The sequence below is a fragment of the Nannospalax galili genome, unplaced genomic scaffold, assembly GCF_000622305.1.
Source record: "Nannospalax galili isolate Female #2095 unplaced genomic scaffold, S.galili_v1.0 scaffold171, whole genome shotgun sequence".
NCBI classification, from domain to species: Eukaryota; Metazoa; Chordata; class Mammalia; order Rodentia; family Spalacidae; genus Nannospalax; species Nannospalax galili.
Genome location: NW_008329362.1, coordinates 2,591,292 through 2,606,091, shown reverse-complemented (window position 1 = coordinate 2,606,091; position 14,800 = coordinate 2,591,292). Strand labels below are relative to the sequence as shown.

General features: G+C 39.8%; 1 protein-coding gene across 13 annotated transcripts in view; it reads left to right on the top strand.

Annotated features, from left to right (window-relative positions):
• Positions 1 to 14,800, top strand: part of Met (MET proto-oncogene, receptor tyrosine kinase) — a 116,495-nt gene that overhangs the window by 66,994 nt on the left and 34,701 nt on the right. For all 13 annotated transcript variants that reach the window (XM_029565563.1, XM_029565580.1, XM_029565554.1 and 10 more), the window contains 6 exons: positions 1,121 to 1,281; positions 3,557 to 3,659; positions 3,753 to 3,889; positions 4,553 to 4,714; positions 5,627 to 5,726; positions 9,121 to 9,339. In XM_029565563.1, coding sequence (XP_029421423.1) covers positions 1,121 to 1,281; positions 3,557 to 3,659; positions 3,753 to 3,889; positions 4,553 to 4,714; positions 5,627 to 5,726; positions 9,121 to 9,339 — 882 coding nt within the window. The remainder of the gene's footprint in view (positions 1 to 1,120; positions 1,282 to 3,556; positions 3,660 to 3,752; positions 3,890 to 4,552; positions 4,715 to 5,626; positions 5,727 to 9,120; positions 9,340 to 14,800) is intronic.

The following is a 14,800-nucleotide window of genomic DNA, read 5'->3' as shown; positions in this document are numbered from 1 at the left end:
TCGCGCGTTTGTGTGTGTGTGTGTGTGTGTGTGAGAGAGAGAGAGAGAGAGAGAGAGAGAGAGAGAGAGAGAGAGAGAGAGACTGAATGAGTGGCACCTGTACATTGAATATACCATAGTAGTTGCTGAATGCCACTGAGAAAGCAAGGAATAGTAAAGAGGTATTTTTATTGTGTATTTTTTCTTCTCTGTATGGAGAATACTATAGCATGTGACACATACCCAGCTGGGCACAGAGAGGGTATATATCGGGTCTTGGCTTATAGTTCCCATGAAGGAGTTTGGATCGGTTTGGTATGAAGTTACCATCAAAACTACAGGGTAGTAAGAGTCTGTACCCAAGCTGTGTTCACCCCTCCCCACAGAGCCCTGGAATATGAGTTCTCCCAAGGATCCCTCAGTCCCATCCAGGCTGCCTATTCTTGGTTCCATGTCTGGAGCTCCTGGAAGCAGCCATTTCATCAGCATGTCGGGTAGCTTTAATGTCCATTCCATCTGCTCAGGAAGTCATGAGGTTTTTACTTTAAGAAAAAAATGATTTTTACTGGATTATGGCAGAATGGAAGAATTTTGAACTGTTTAAAAATACATTTTATTTATTTTATTTATTTATTTATTTTTATTTTTATTTTTATTTTTTGGTCTTTTTGAGACAGGGTCTCCCTGTGGCCCCAGCTGTCCTGGAACTCACTATGTAGACTAGGCTGGCCTCGAACTCACAAAGATCCGCCTGCCTCTGCCTCCCAAGTAATGGGGTTAAAGGCATGTGCCACCATGCCCGGCTAAAAATACATATTCTAAAAATGGAAAGGTGGCTCAGCAGTTCAGAGTGCTTCCAATGGACCTGAGCTCAATTTTCAAAACCTACTTTGGGTGACTGACAGCAACCTGTAATCCGAACTCCAGGGATCTGATGTCCTCTCCTGGCCTTTGTGGTACTGGCACACGTATGTCAGACACTCACAAAAACATGCACACATACAGAGAAAATTTTAAATATATAAAAAATATTTTTAAAGGGATTATGTAGTTAGTTTGGTTTTGTTTGTTTTCCACAATATGAAAAAAAAAAAATCACAACATACTGGATATTTTTTTAAGTTCTGTGTTGTCCTTGTAGGTTTTACCCACTAGTGCACCCCTTGAAGGAGGGACCATGCTGACCATATGTGGCTGGGACTTTGGATTCAAGAAGAATAATAAATTTGACTTAAGGAAGACCAAAGTTCTTCTCAGCAATGAGAGCTGCACCTTGTCCTTAAGTGAGAGCACGGCCAATACGTAAGGCGCTCAGTGTGCTTTGCTGGGCTGGGCTTGGAAGATGGGCTTTGTTTTTGAATCAGTGTTTGTAAAAATCTTTAAAAATTACTGAGAAATGTTCATTCATGAATGAAAAAGGGTCTTGGCCTGTCATAGTACTTGAAGATTTGTTTGGTTTTGTTCTTGTAAACTCATTTGTGCAAGAGACTGAAGAGAGAGGCCCGGTGAGAGGTCCTAGGTGAAGAAAAGGATAAGCCAGTATCCAGGAGTTATTTTCTTCTTTTGGTTGGTTAGTTTGTTTTACTCTTTCTTACAGAGTTGGAGTTGAATTTTATTTTTACCTGTGTGGTGTGTGTGTGTGTGTGTGTGTGTGTGTGTGTGTGTGTGTGTGTGTAGTATCTGTAAGTACAGTTGTACATGTACCATGGCACACAGAAATCAGAGGACAGCTTTTGGGAGTTGGTTTTTCCAGGGCTCAAACTCAGGTCACTAGGCTTGTATGACAATCACTTTTACCTGCTGAGCCTTCTTGTCAGCCCCAGAACCACTAAGGTAAAAAAAACCCTTCAGAAATTAGATGGGTAATTTGAAAAAGTGGCATACCCTCTTCAGAGTCTTCAAATATCATCTTCCACTCCTATAAGAATCAGTAAGCAGGCTAGGGGTGGTGGCACACGCCTTTAATCCCAGCACTTGGGAGGCAGAGGCAGGCGGGTCTCTGTGAATTCAAGGCCAGCCTGGTCTACATAGTGAGATCCAGTTCAGCTGGGGCTACAGGGAGACCCTGTCTCAAAAAGACCCCCAGAAAAAAAAATCAGTAAGTAGTTCAATATAGATACTCTGCTTCAAAACCACTGAATCACATTTTTGACACTCTTTTTGGATGAACTTGTATTTCCATTTAGCTACCATGCATTGGCACTGTGCTATGCAGGTTGTATAGCTCATGGGGCATTCTCCAATTCCTGGGTGTCAGTACCACTCTTACTTTATAAAAGAAGTGCCTGAAGTTCAGAGAGCTAGACTGCAGCTTAGCAAAAATAAGCAATTGGTAAGAGCTGGCAGCCTCTGACCCTTGCAAGGCCTGTGCTTATCCTACTGTATTCTACATATTCTTTCTAAAAGCCCTGAATTCCATAGTGAACCTGTAATCCAGAAATGATTGGTTCTGTTCTAATAACAACAACTAAAGTTTTGATGGTTGAATCTTTATGGTTAGCCCTATTTTATAGAATAGTTAGTTTTTGTCTAATAGATTTCACTCCTGGGTTATGAAAGATCTTACTGTATTCATTTTACCAGTTAATGGTAAAACACCAATTAATGTCATGCTTGCTAGCCCAAAGGCAAAACCAGTTCACCCTAGAAATGTCCCTTTTTCTGCAAAGCCCTTAATTATTGTAATGTAAATTAGTATCTGTAAAAATAAAACAAATTCATTCTATCTTTTTAGAAGTTATTTAGTAAACCAAATTATATTTAAACTTTCTCAGAATTATAAGATTACTAATTCAAAAATAGTTTGCGGGGAAGGGCTGAGATGGCTCAGTTGCTTGTGACACAAGTATGAGGTCCTGAGTTTAATCTCTGACACCCATCTATAAAGCTGAGTGTGGTGGCACATACTTATAATCCCAGCACTGGGGAGGCAGAAACAGGAGGATTCCTAGGGCTTGCTGGCCAGACTGTCTAGCCTACTCAGCAAGCTCCAGGTCCCGGTGAGAGGTCCTGTCTCAAACCCAGGTAGACGGCTCTTGAGGAACAACACCTAAGGATGACCTCTAGCTTTCACACACTTGAGTTCTCCCCATCCCCACACACAATAATAATATTAGGAATAATAATAATAATTCTATGGAAAACCTACACAATTTTTTATTATTATTTAAGCAAGTTAAAGAGACATGTGACAACTATAATCATAAAGAGATTATACCTGTTGGCATACTTTGAGATTTGATTCATCCATAGCTAGCACATTGCTTCATATGCTACTGAGACACAATTTCTTTGTCAAACATCATCCACATAATTTTATATGCTTAAGATATCATGCACTTCTCAACTGGTGAAGTCTGCAATGATGAGACCTAAAGTTTCCTAATAAGGCAAAATAAAGTTTAGCATACTAGTTCAAAAAGTAGAATTACATCATTTTCAGTCCTAATGCTTCCCTGGAACTTCTTGATGCTCAGAGTCATCAGCTCACAATTTGGAGTTAGTGTCCCATATAACAGCCAGCCAAATCAGAAAATGAATGTAGATTTGTAGCACATTAAACTCTCTTTTTGTTCAGGTTGAAATGCACAGTTGGTCCTACGATGAGTGAGCACTTCAATATGTCCATAATTATCTCAAACAGCCGAGGAACAACACAATACAGTACATTTTCCTACGTAGTAAGTCTAAGCCTTACTTTGTTCATGGACCAGGATATTTGGTTTTTATGTCCTACTTAGAATGATGATGCTTTGTTTTTGCCACCCATTCAGGATCCTGTAATAACAAGTATTTCTCCAAGTTACGGTCCTCAGGCTGGAGGCACTTTACTCACTCTGACCGGAAAGTACCTAAACAGTGGGAATTCTAGACACATTTCGATTGGTGGGAAAACATGTACTTTAAAAAGGTATTGTCAGTTTTTGTTGTATCTGCCAGGTTGAATTAACACCTGTACCTAACAAATCAAACTGTTCGTTCTTTTTGGATATATATGGAGAGAAGTTGAGGTGTTTATTATTTACTCTCCTGATGATGAGCTTCTCACCTTCCCCAACCCATCTGCTCCCTCTTGCTAATCTTTCTACCCTTCCCTTTTTATTGGTTAATCCCCCTTCTGAGTTTCGTCTTGCCATCCACCCTTTTATTGTGATAAATCTTACCTAGTTATACAATGAGCTTGAGGCTCTGGTCACTGAAAGTACATCAAAATAAGAATTTCTATTGAAATTGAAAACTAGAAAAAGTCACTTGTAGGGAAGAAATGGGTGAGGTTAGGCTTGGAAGGAGGTTGTGTTTCTCCTTAGTTGAAAGAACTGTTTACTCAAGTGGCAAAAGTACTTTGAAGGATGCTTGACCGCCAACAAGGCTGAGTTTGGGATCTAATCAAATGTAAACAGCCTACACTGAAAAGTGCTTTTCTCTTCTAGACCCCCTCAGGAAATTCCCCCTTTAGGAGCCATCAAGTTATATTTGATTTATGGATATAATTGTAAATTATGTATAATATAGCTAATATCTGCTTTTTACCTCTTTGTTTCTTCCGTTTTTCTTTTTTTTTTTTGTTGTTCAGTGTGTCAAACAGTATTCTTGAATGTTATACCCCAGCTCAAACCATCTCTGCTGAGTTTCCTGTTAAGTTGAAAATTGACCTAGCTAACCGAGAAACAAGCAGCTTCAGTTACCGGGAAGACCCCGTTGTCTATGAAATCCACCCCACCAAATCTTTTGTTAGGTAAGTAAAAGTTTCTGATAGGCATAAGAAAAGAAGGACAGAAGGATGATTTGGCTGTAGAATAAACAAAAAGATTGCTTTTTTTTTTTTTTTTCAGAATTACAAAAACTTTATTGGACACTCAGGGTTAGTTTCTCTTCTTGCCCAGGACCCTCGGGGCCCTGGGGAGGCACTGGGATGGGGCCAAGACTGTGACCTCCCTCCCGCTACCCGGACTCGCCTCGCCCCGCCCCACGCACGGCCTAGAAGATTGCATTTTTATCCCTGGCTTAGTTGCTGTTTCTTAGTTGCGTTTCTTTTGAAGGCACCTTTCCAGTTCACTGGGAAACTACATTTAGGTCCTGGGGACAGTTCGACCATCTAGTGCTACCTCATGCCAAGAAGCATTTCATCCCATCCTATTATGCTTTAAACAAATTAGGGGGAAACAGTTGAGATGGTACCATAGTATGTAAGCACTTATGTGCCTGTGGGTTCTGGTGAGCCACAGTTCGTGACAGTAGAGTCTCCTTTTCTCTTCTTCCTTCTCTTCTCAGTGTGGTTTCGCTGGCTTCACACAGCTTTTCCCTCTGCTAGACTCCGCTTCGGTCAGTGTCTCAGGCCTCAGTTCAGTCTGTCCTGCTTCTGTTAATTCCAGCAGATAGCAACAATAGGCATGTACATTTTTCTTTGCATTTTTTTCAGAGAGAAAAAAAAAAACCTCTGTATTTGGTCAATAAAAATAGCAGGGCATTTGTATTTCATGAAATACAAATTTAAAAATTATATATTTTCAAGGTCCCATAGCAGAGTTAGGCCTGAACTTCTGTTTATCTCCGCCTGATCCTCTAACGTGTTATCATTGCGTCTAATAAGACTGAACTTCTAAATGCTTGAGGGACAGCCTCTCATTTTTCTATTTTATCTTGCCAGTGGTGGAAGCACAATAACAGGTATTGGGAAAAACCTGAATTCAGTCGGCATCCCGAAGCTGGTAATAAATGTGCATGAAGCAGGAAGGAACTACACAGTGGTAAGTCCTTGGAGTGATGGTTATGCTCAGATCTCTGCCTCTGCCACCTCCTTTCAGGGCACAGGGACATTTTGGTTTGTGATACTCACTGGTAATCTGCAGTATAGGTCAAATGGTAATTCTTTTTTAATCAACAACTAAAATGATGTATAACCTTGAGCTGATCCAAACACACATACACACACACAAATGAAGATCCCAGCTTGAGGCAGCAGTTGTCAAGACAGCTGGCACAAATACAAATCACAGCAGTCTTCTTGACTCTTCTGTATCTTAGGCAGTGACCCTGTGATCTTGCAGTAGTGTCCTTCCCCTTCTAAAGCAGCAGGCATAGAGGCTTTCTTCCAGCCCTTACACTCTTCTTGTCTTTATTACCACATTATCAAATGTTAATAAAGCACTTACTATTGAGTGACAAAAGGAAAGCATTCAACTGTTTATATTATGTCGTAGATGTGGATGATATTTTTCATTTCTCTACCTTTCCTTACTTTATTTGCAAGGTCAACCATAATTTAATTGATTCGTAAAAGTGATTGGTCCATTTTGGGCTCTAAAAACTTCAGTAGATCACATTAAAATGGTAGCTTTAGGCTGGTCTTGGTGATACATGCCTGTCATGGCAACATTTAGAAGGTGGAGGCAGGAAGATCAGGAGTCCAAGGTCATCCGCAGCTATATAGCAAGTTCAAGATCAGACTGGGATATATGAAACCCTGTTTCAAAAAGCCAAAACAAGCAAACAAACCACCAGTGACTTTAATGTAGACTTCAGAAAGGTTGGAATTATGTCCAAAGATTTTGTGCATTTTGTTGACAGTTTTTTTCTGCTATCAAATGCCACAATCTAGTTGGACATAGGCACTCAACTTAGAATTAAGCTTGTAAGTGCTCTCTCACCACACAGTCTTGATTGGACAGGTGATAGATTAAATTATAGCACTTTCTTTGAAATTCCCCCATCCAATATTTCTTGAAGACTAAAACCACTGTGTTCTTTAATTACAAAAGCAATCTGGGACTAAAAATGTCAAACTAAATCTCCAAACAATGAGGTCATCTCAAATGAGATTTCTCTTGACCTTCTCAATCATCCACATCACATCTCTTCTAACGAGTATTATTAGATTCTCGTCATATTCCCGAGAGATGGTACTCTGGGGTGTCACAGCAGGAAGAAAAAGGTCTTGAAGCCAATCCCCATACATGGCCACAAACAAAGTTAAAATACCACTGCTATTAATTTAGGAGACATCAGTTCTCCACAACCAAGAATTTTTTCTTAACCAAACAGAAATAACAGTAACCCTCTTTGGTGTTTTGTGACTTTTTAAGAGTTGAAGTCTGAGAAATAGTTTAATGAAGATCAAGCCTCCATTATTAAGATAATGGCTGAGCTTGCTTTCATCTCCCTCACCGAAAGATGACACATAGAGAACAATTCTTGGCTTCAGTCATTTATTTATAATCAAAGTTTTGTTAGCAATCCTCCAGGTGTCAGATACAAGTAATACCTACACCAAGGAAGAGTCAAACTGTGGCCGAAGAGAAAAATCTTAGCCGTTTACATATCTGGAAATACAAACTTCTATTGTTTGAGCCACAAACACAATATACAGTAAAACTGTGCAGTAGAACTAGACGGGAATAAAAAATCCAGGGGATCTTTTTTTTGGATCTCTTTTACTGTTTACTATTTCACTATTTGTTTTTTTTTTTTTTTTTTTTTTGGATCTCTTTTACTGTTTACTATTTCACTATTTGTTGCTCTATTATACTGCCTCATAAAGAGATAGGCGCTTCTTCCCTGTTCCCTGCTGCTTATGGAATTTGAAGTCAACCATGATGAATTGAATCCATTTATTATTTAACAAATAAAAACCCTGGTCAGGTCTTATTTAGATATATAGATTCAGCCAGATATGTAGATCCAGCCCCAACTATTTTAAGTCCAACAAACTTAAAGCATTTAAAATAGAAATAATTACTTCTTAACAATATATATATTAATTTGTTAATACACATTGTAACTCAGAAGCCTGTAGTTTATTTTTCAGTTTCAAGGTTCTTGCTACTAAACAGAGAGTTATTATGGCAGTAATAATATCAAGCTGATAGGAATAAATCGCTTTTAATATTGTCACACTAAATTTGACATAAACTAGATAGTGTCATATATTATTCATGTTTTATCTCTCAGTCTTATTTGATTCCAACAGTTTTTAAAATATAAAATAACTTTTTAAATTATGTAAAGAAGAAAATACCCAAGAGCAAATTCTGTGCTTTTTATGTATATCCTGAGGTCTTTTGCTATTGTGGGCATAAGTAATTGTTTTATCTCCAACTATACTTGTCAAAGAAAAGGAAATCTAAGGGATGTTTTTGCTTGTTTGTCTTTTCCTTGGGGGAGAAACGCAGCCACTTAACCTTAAATATACCACTTTGTGTTGCTGGTTTTAGTCTAAGTACAATCAAGAGGAAACTGCATTTTCCAAAATTCCATAAATCAGAATTTCAAAGAGGAAGATTTGGGATGAGAGATGAAAGGGCATGAAATAATAATAGCAGAGCCTTTGTGAAACAGACAGCATTATTTGGAGAAGCTGTATAGTGAACAAAAAGTATGGCATAGGGATTAGGACAGTGAATATTGATGCTAATGGCCTTGGATATAAGTGCCCTATTCTGCCCTGCACATGTGTGACCAGATTGCATAAAATGCAATTTCAGAGCTCTCTATCTTCATGTGTAAGCTAGATAACATGGCACTTACCTGTAGGACTATCAGGAGCAGTAAATGAGACTGAATTTGTAAAGTTTTTTGGCACTCAACATGTAACAGTTTAAACACACTAAGATCCCCTAAACACTGTTAGCTGTGCTGCTAACCACATGGAGCTTTGCAATTTACAAAGCACTTTACCATGAAGTATCCCACATTGTGAAGAATACTTTAATCATGACTACTAAGTGAGGAAACTGAGTTTCTAAGAAAGGGCTTAGCCTCAGTTCTCACAGCTTAAATGTGAGATCTGAACCAAGAACTTCTAACTCCGTGAAGTCCAGCTCCTGTTCATCACAAAATGAGCCATTCATCCAGGACACAGACCTGTTGTCCTAGGAAAAGTTACATGACAGAATGAAGGCCAGATCAAGCTACGTCACCATGACTTATTCTTAGCAAGTGAAGCTTTATGTTCCTGTGAAGATGGAGTTCTTTACAAAGTTGGACAGCTATCATGTTTCCAGAAATGTGTAGTTCAACATCAAGGCGTTAAATGCAGAACATGTTTGACAATGTACCTTAGTTGATTCTGAAGCTGCAAAATGCCGAAGTTGTGTGGCTGTTGTCAGGCTGTGTCCCACTGACAGTAACTTTGTCTTCCTGTAGGCGTGTCAGCATCGCTCTAATTCAGAGATCATCTGCTGCACCACTCCTTCACTGCAACAGCTGAACCTGCAACTCCCCCTGAGGACCAAAGCCTTTTTCATGTTAGACGGGATCTTTTCCAAACACTTTGATCTCATTTATGTCCATAATCCTGTGTTTAAGCCTTTTGAAAGGCCGGTGGTGATCTCAATGGGCAATGAAAATGTACTCGAAATTAAGGTAGGAATTGCTGAAAACACTTTTATAAATGAACTTGAACTTCATTGACTACATAGCTATTTGAATAGAAGCATTATATCTTATTTTACATCAGCAAATACCAAAGCCCTGAAAAACACATCTTTTGGGCCTAAGATTAAAAGATAAGTATAGTTATGCATTGCTATTTAATGAAGCATTTCAGACTCCTTTCTTGTGTATATATTGGAAAGTAACAAATGTTCTGGGCATAAATCTATCAAACAGACTCTATGTGATACTGTCCTGGTGATGTTATGCACGTCTCTGTAAACTTCACCTAAATGTATTTGTTATATTACAATCAGTAAGGGCCATGACAGTAAATGCATCAGTTGTAGTTTCCTTATAATATGTGGTGGTTTTTTTTTTTAATCTGGATGCAGTCAATTCTTTTGTTTATGTATGTGGTATGTATATGTGTAGTGGGGTCTGGTGTGTATGATGTATGTATGTGATTGTAGGTGCATGCCTGCCACAGGACTCACAGGACACGTTTGGGAGTTAGTTTTTCTCTTTCGAGGAAGATACCTCTTAAATTCTTTGAGAATTTCAAATATGCATACAATGTATTTTGTCCACTCCCCTTCTAACTTCTCCCAGATCCACCTCCTCTCCGTTTTGTCTTTTTTATAGCCCACCGAGTCCAATTTATATTTTATTATTTTTGTCTATGTGTATGAGCATATTGCTTATATGTATAAGTCCTCCCAGGTCATGCAACACCTACAGAACTCAGAAGAAGACATCGGATCCCCTGGAACCAGAGTTACAGATGGTTGTTAGCCGCCATGTGGGTGCTAGGAACCAAACCTGGGTCCTCTGCAAGAGCAGCCAGTGCTCTTACCTGCTGAGCCATCTCTCCAGCCCTTGCCAAGTCCAGTTTATATTGCCCGTATACTCATGAGTGCGAGGTCATCCACTGGAGTGTGGTCATGGTTGACCTACAAGGGACCGCACCCTTAAAGCAAATGATTCTCCTTCCTCCAGCAGCCATCAACTGTGAATAGCTCCTTAGTTAGAGGTGAGGACTCATGAGCCCCTCCCCACTCCATGCTAGACTGTTGACTGGCTTAATGTTGCACAGGTCTTTTGTAGGCAGCTACAACTGCACAACTGCTTTGAGTTCGTGAGTGCAGTGGTCCTATCAGGTCCAGAAGACAGTTTCACTCCGGTCCTCCCAACCTCTATCTCTTACAATCTTTCTGTCCCCTCTTCCTTGATGGTCCCTAAGGTTTGGGGGGAGGGGATGTGATATGGATGTCCCATTTGTGACTGAGTATTCCACAATCATTTATTCCCTGAGCTTTGACCAGTTGTAAGTTTCTGCATTAACCACCACCCACTGCACAAAGAAACTTCTCTGATAAGGTTTGAGAGTTGCACTAATCTATGGGTAGAGAGATAAGAACTTAGAGGGCAGTTTGATGCTATGCCCATTTAGCAAAATAATAGTAGTAGGTTGACTCTTGGAGCCTATGAGCTCTCCAACCATGTATGCTCAGCCAGGTTTACAGTACAAGGCATAAGTTTCCTCCTGTCGAGCAAGGTCTCTCTTACTGTTTCTGCCAGGTGAGCTGGCTCATGAATTTCTAAGGTATTTTCCTGTCTCTGCCTCTCATCTCATAGGAGTGCCAGAGTTACAGATGTGCACCATAGCATCCAGGTTTTTACATGGACTCAGGGGATTGAACACAAGTCATCAATATTTGTATAACAAGCACCTTTCTGAGCCGTCTTGCCCTCCCGTGGGTGTGGTCAATTCTAAGCTGATTTATAAATGGATCTGGATTTTCACCATATTGGGAATATATTAGCCTCTAAAAATTATTTAATGCGTAATAGCAGAGCACCCTTTCTCATCCAGCCTGTTAGGAACAGATCACTAAAGCCCAGAAAGGCTGCCTAGTTTGGGAAGTGAGGGAACGGCAGAACACAAGAGTGGAGAACCACCAAGATCTGCTCTCTGATGTCATTTCAGTCATTTTGACTTCAAATAAGAAACAGGCAAAATGGTCAAGCTTTTAGTATCCATAGCCCAGTCAATAGAAATATCAAAATATGTATCCTTCAGCCTGTTGGTGTAGACACTGAGAATGTTTTCTCCTGAAAGATCATCCAAGCATAAATATTACACCCAAAGCAGAGGAGTCGCCCTGATGCAGATGTGATCCGGGTTGCTGCTGGTCATCTCCATCTGAGATGTTTCCGCTTTTTCAGGGAGATTTCAATCTCTGCGCCAATGCACATGCACATTCACACTCACACAAGTTTACTAGCCTCACTGTTGAATTTTGTACAATAATTAAGTAAACCAGCGTGAAATTAAATAGAAGCCTGCTTCAGTGAATTGCATGTTTACCACACCAAAGTTCTTTCATCTACTTCTTTAATTAGTTTTAGGAAAAGAGAAAGAGCTTTTATCACTTCCTTTTTCCCCCCCAATAAAACTAATCTAGCGTGACCTTTTGCTTTCAACAATTACTGTGTTTGCTGTTTGAAAGATTCCATTTGTTTTTTATTTTTTCTTGATGAAAACAGAGGTTTGTGTGCAAATAGTTTTATGCCCAGAGAAATTCCAATTTTCTGTTCCCATATCTATGATGGACAGATGAGAGATAAGTGGTTCTTTATCTACCCTTCCAAACAGTGTTAGATGGAAGAGAAAACTCCTTTCTCTATAAATTAAACATTTGTTATTAAATGTCTCACAAAATTGTTGGACCAAGAAAAACGTGACTTGACATTATTATCACTCTATTAATGGAATTTCCAACATGGCCCAAGAGTCCCTGGAGCTAGGCACAAAGCACTTCCTTTTCTTGACTAAATAAAGTTCACTCATTTTCTCTAACAAGTCTTTAGCACCTGCTATGTCACAGAGCAGTAGTCCAGTGGGGGCAGAGCAGTTTAGGGCAATTGCTTTAATTTCTTGATTCACTCTTTTTCCACACTCTATTTCCTGTAAGTCTAAGAGGAAAATCTAAGGTGTATGAGGGTATTTGCTGTGGCAGCAGCTTCATCCTTTACCGCTTTCTTAAAATCAATCACGTTGAACCCTTTGCCTCTCTTAGGGCAGAAACAAAGAAACAGAAAGCATGAAAAGAGAAACAGAAAGGGGGAGGCCTCTTCTGGACATGCAGTAGAGTGTTTTTATCAAAAGATTTCTTGTGCTTGTTCCAATGCCATTCAAAACATGAGCGCAAAGTCTGTTTGTTTCCCATCAATGAAAGCGCCTTGTTGCTACAGGCATGCTCAGTCAGTGGTAGAACTCTTACCTAGCATGCTCAAGACCTTGGGTTCAATCCCCAGCGCTGCAAAAATGAAAAGGAGAAGGTGATGATGCTTAGGGGTGGTGTCACCGTAACCCTAACACATGGGTAGCTGAGATAGACAGGTAAGGGCTTCTGTGCCTAGGTGCCTGGGCTACATAATAAGAACTTGTTTCTTGGGATTTTGTTGTTGTTTTAAAAAGAAGAAGAACTATGGAAAATCATGTATTAGGAGTGAGATTTGCCTTTATTTTCAGGAGGAGTTCCCATTCCTCAACCAACTATATCTTTAAGAATTCCTAGGTTTGGGGCTAGATAGATAGCTCAGCTCTTAAGAGCACTGACTGCTCTTGCAGAGGACTGGGGTTTGATTCCCAGCACCCACATAACCACTAACAGCTGTCTATAACTCAGTTCCAGGGAATCTGACGCCCTCTTCTGACCTCCAAGGGTATTTGCACGACCTGGTTGCACTTACACATGAAGGCATTATGCACACACACACACATACACACACACACACACACAAAATAAAAATTAAATATTAAATATTTTTTAAAAAGAATTCCTAGGTTTAAAAAAAGGATTGGAGCTGGTGAGAAGGCTCATCAGTTAAGAGCACTGGCTACTCTTATAGAGGGACTGGCTACAGTTTGCAGCACCCATATGGTAGCTAATAACATCTTTATCTCTAGTTCCAGGGGATTCAGCTCCTTCTTCTGGCCTCCATGGGCATTGCACACACGTGGTGCACTTAATATAAAAGCAGGCAAAATACTCATATACATAAAAAAAGTAAATAAAATATTTCCTGAAAAAGGATTGTAATAGTTTTCAGCTGAACTGGTGGGTGTTGCCTCAAGAATCAGTTGGCTGGTCACTGAGCAAAAGGGCCAGCCAAGTTCAGGGCAAAAGAGCATGACAGAAAGATTGGTCATTCCTCAGAATAATTCAGGACCCTCATAGATGTAAAAAGTAGTCAAGTCCACCAGGAGCACTTGTGGACAGTAGTCCGAAGTAAACCTCCCTTTGGGGGTGCACAGCAGGGCATCCTGCTCCTGTCAGCAGTAGCTCACATTTATGAGTAATTTTAAAGTTAACCCAAGTTTTAAAAAATATTTTTATTGGGGTTAGAGAGAAGGCTCGGCAGTTAAGAGCACTGGCTGCTCTTGCAAAGGACCTGGGTTCGATTCCTAGTGCCCACATGGAGGCTGACAACAGTCCGTAATTCCAGTTCCAGTGCATCCGATGCCCTCTTCTGACCAAAGTAGGTGTTGCACAACATGGGTGCATTACACATATGCAGGAATACACTCATATACATGAGTTAAAATTAAAATAATAAAATATTTTTAAATTACTTTTATTAATTCTTTGACAATTTCATACAGTGAGATCGTATCCCCCCAAACTCACCCCAGATCCAACTGCCTTCCCTACCTACCTAACTTTGTGTCCTCATTCTTTTTAAAACCCATCAAGTCCAGTTTGGGATGCTTATATATTCTTGTGCTTTGCGAGTGTGGCCATCCACTGGAGCATGGTCGACATTACCAGGGGCCACACTGTTAAATAAAACCGACTCTCTGTTTCCCAGCAGCTATCAGTTGCTGGTTGCTCCTCAGCTAGATGTGAATTCATGCCCACCTCCCCCCTCCATGCTGGAATTTTGTCTGGCTTGAGCAGGTTTTATGAATGCTGTCAAAGCCACTGTGAGTTCATTTGTGCAACTGCCCTGTTTAACACAAGTTTTTTTATGTATACTATTCCATTTAAATTTTGCATGAACCTATGAGGTTTGGAGGCCAGTAAATACTGTCCCCATTTATAAATAAACAGATTTAGAAAGATTAGCTTACTTTTCTCAGGGTCCCCTAGCAAATATCAGGACTAAGGCTTACATTTAAGCTTCTTGAGTCCAAATTCCCTAATAGAGAAATTTTCTGTCATGGTATATAGATATCTACACAGTTCTTTAAATAAAATAACTCTAAACTATTTTTAAAGGTTTGATTTATTTTTAATTTGTGTGTGTGTGTGTGTGTGTTTGTGTGTGTAGAGATATGTGCGTGTGTGAGAGCAGGTGCCTGCACAGTCCAGAAGAGGGCATCAGATTCCCTGGAGCTAGAGTTACAGGAGGTGAGCCTCTCAGAATACGTGCTGGGAACCAA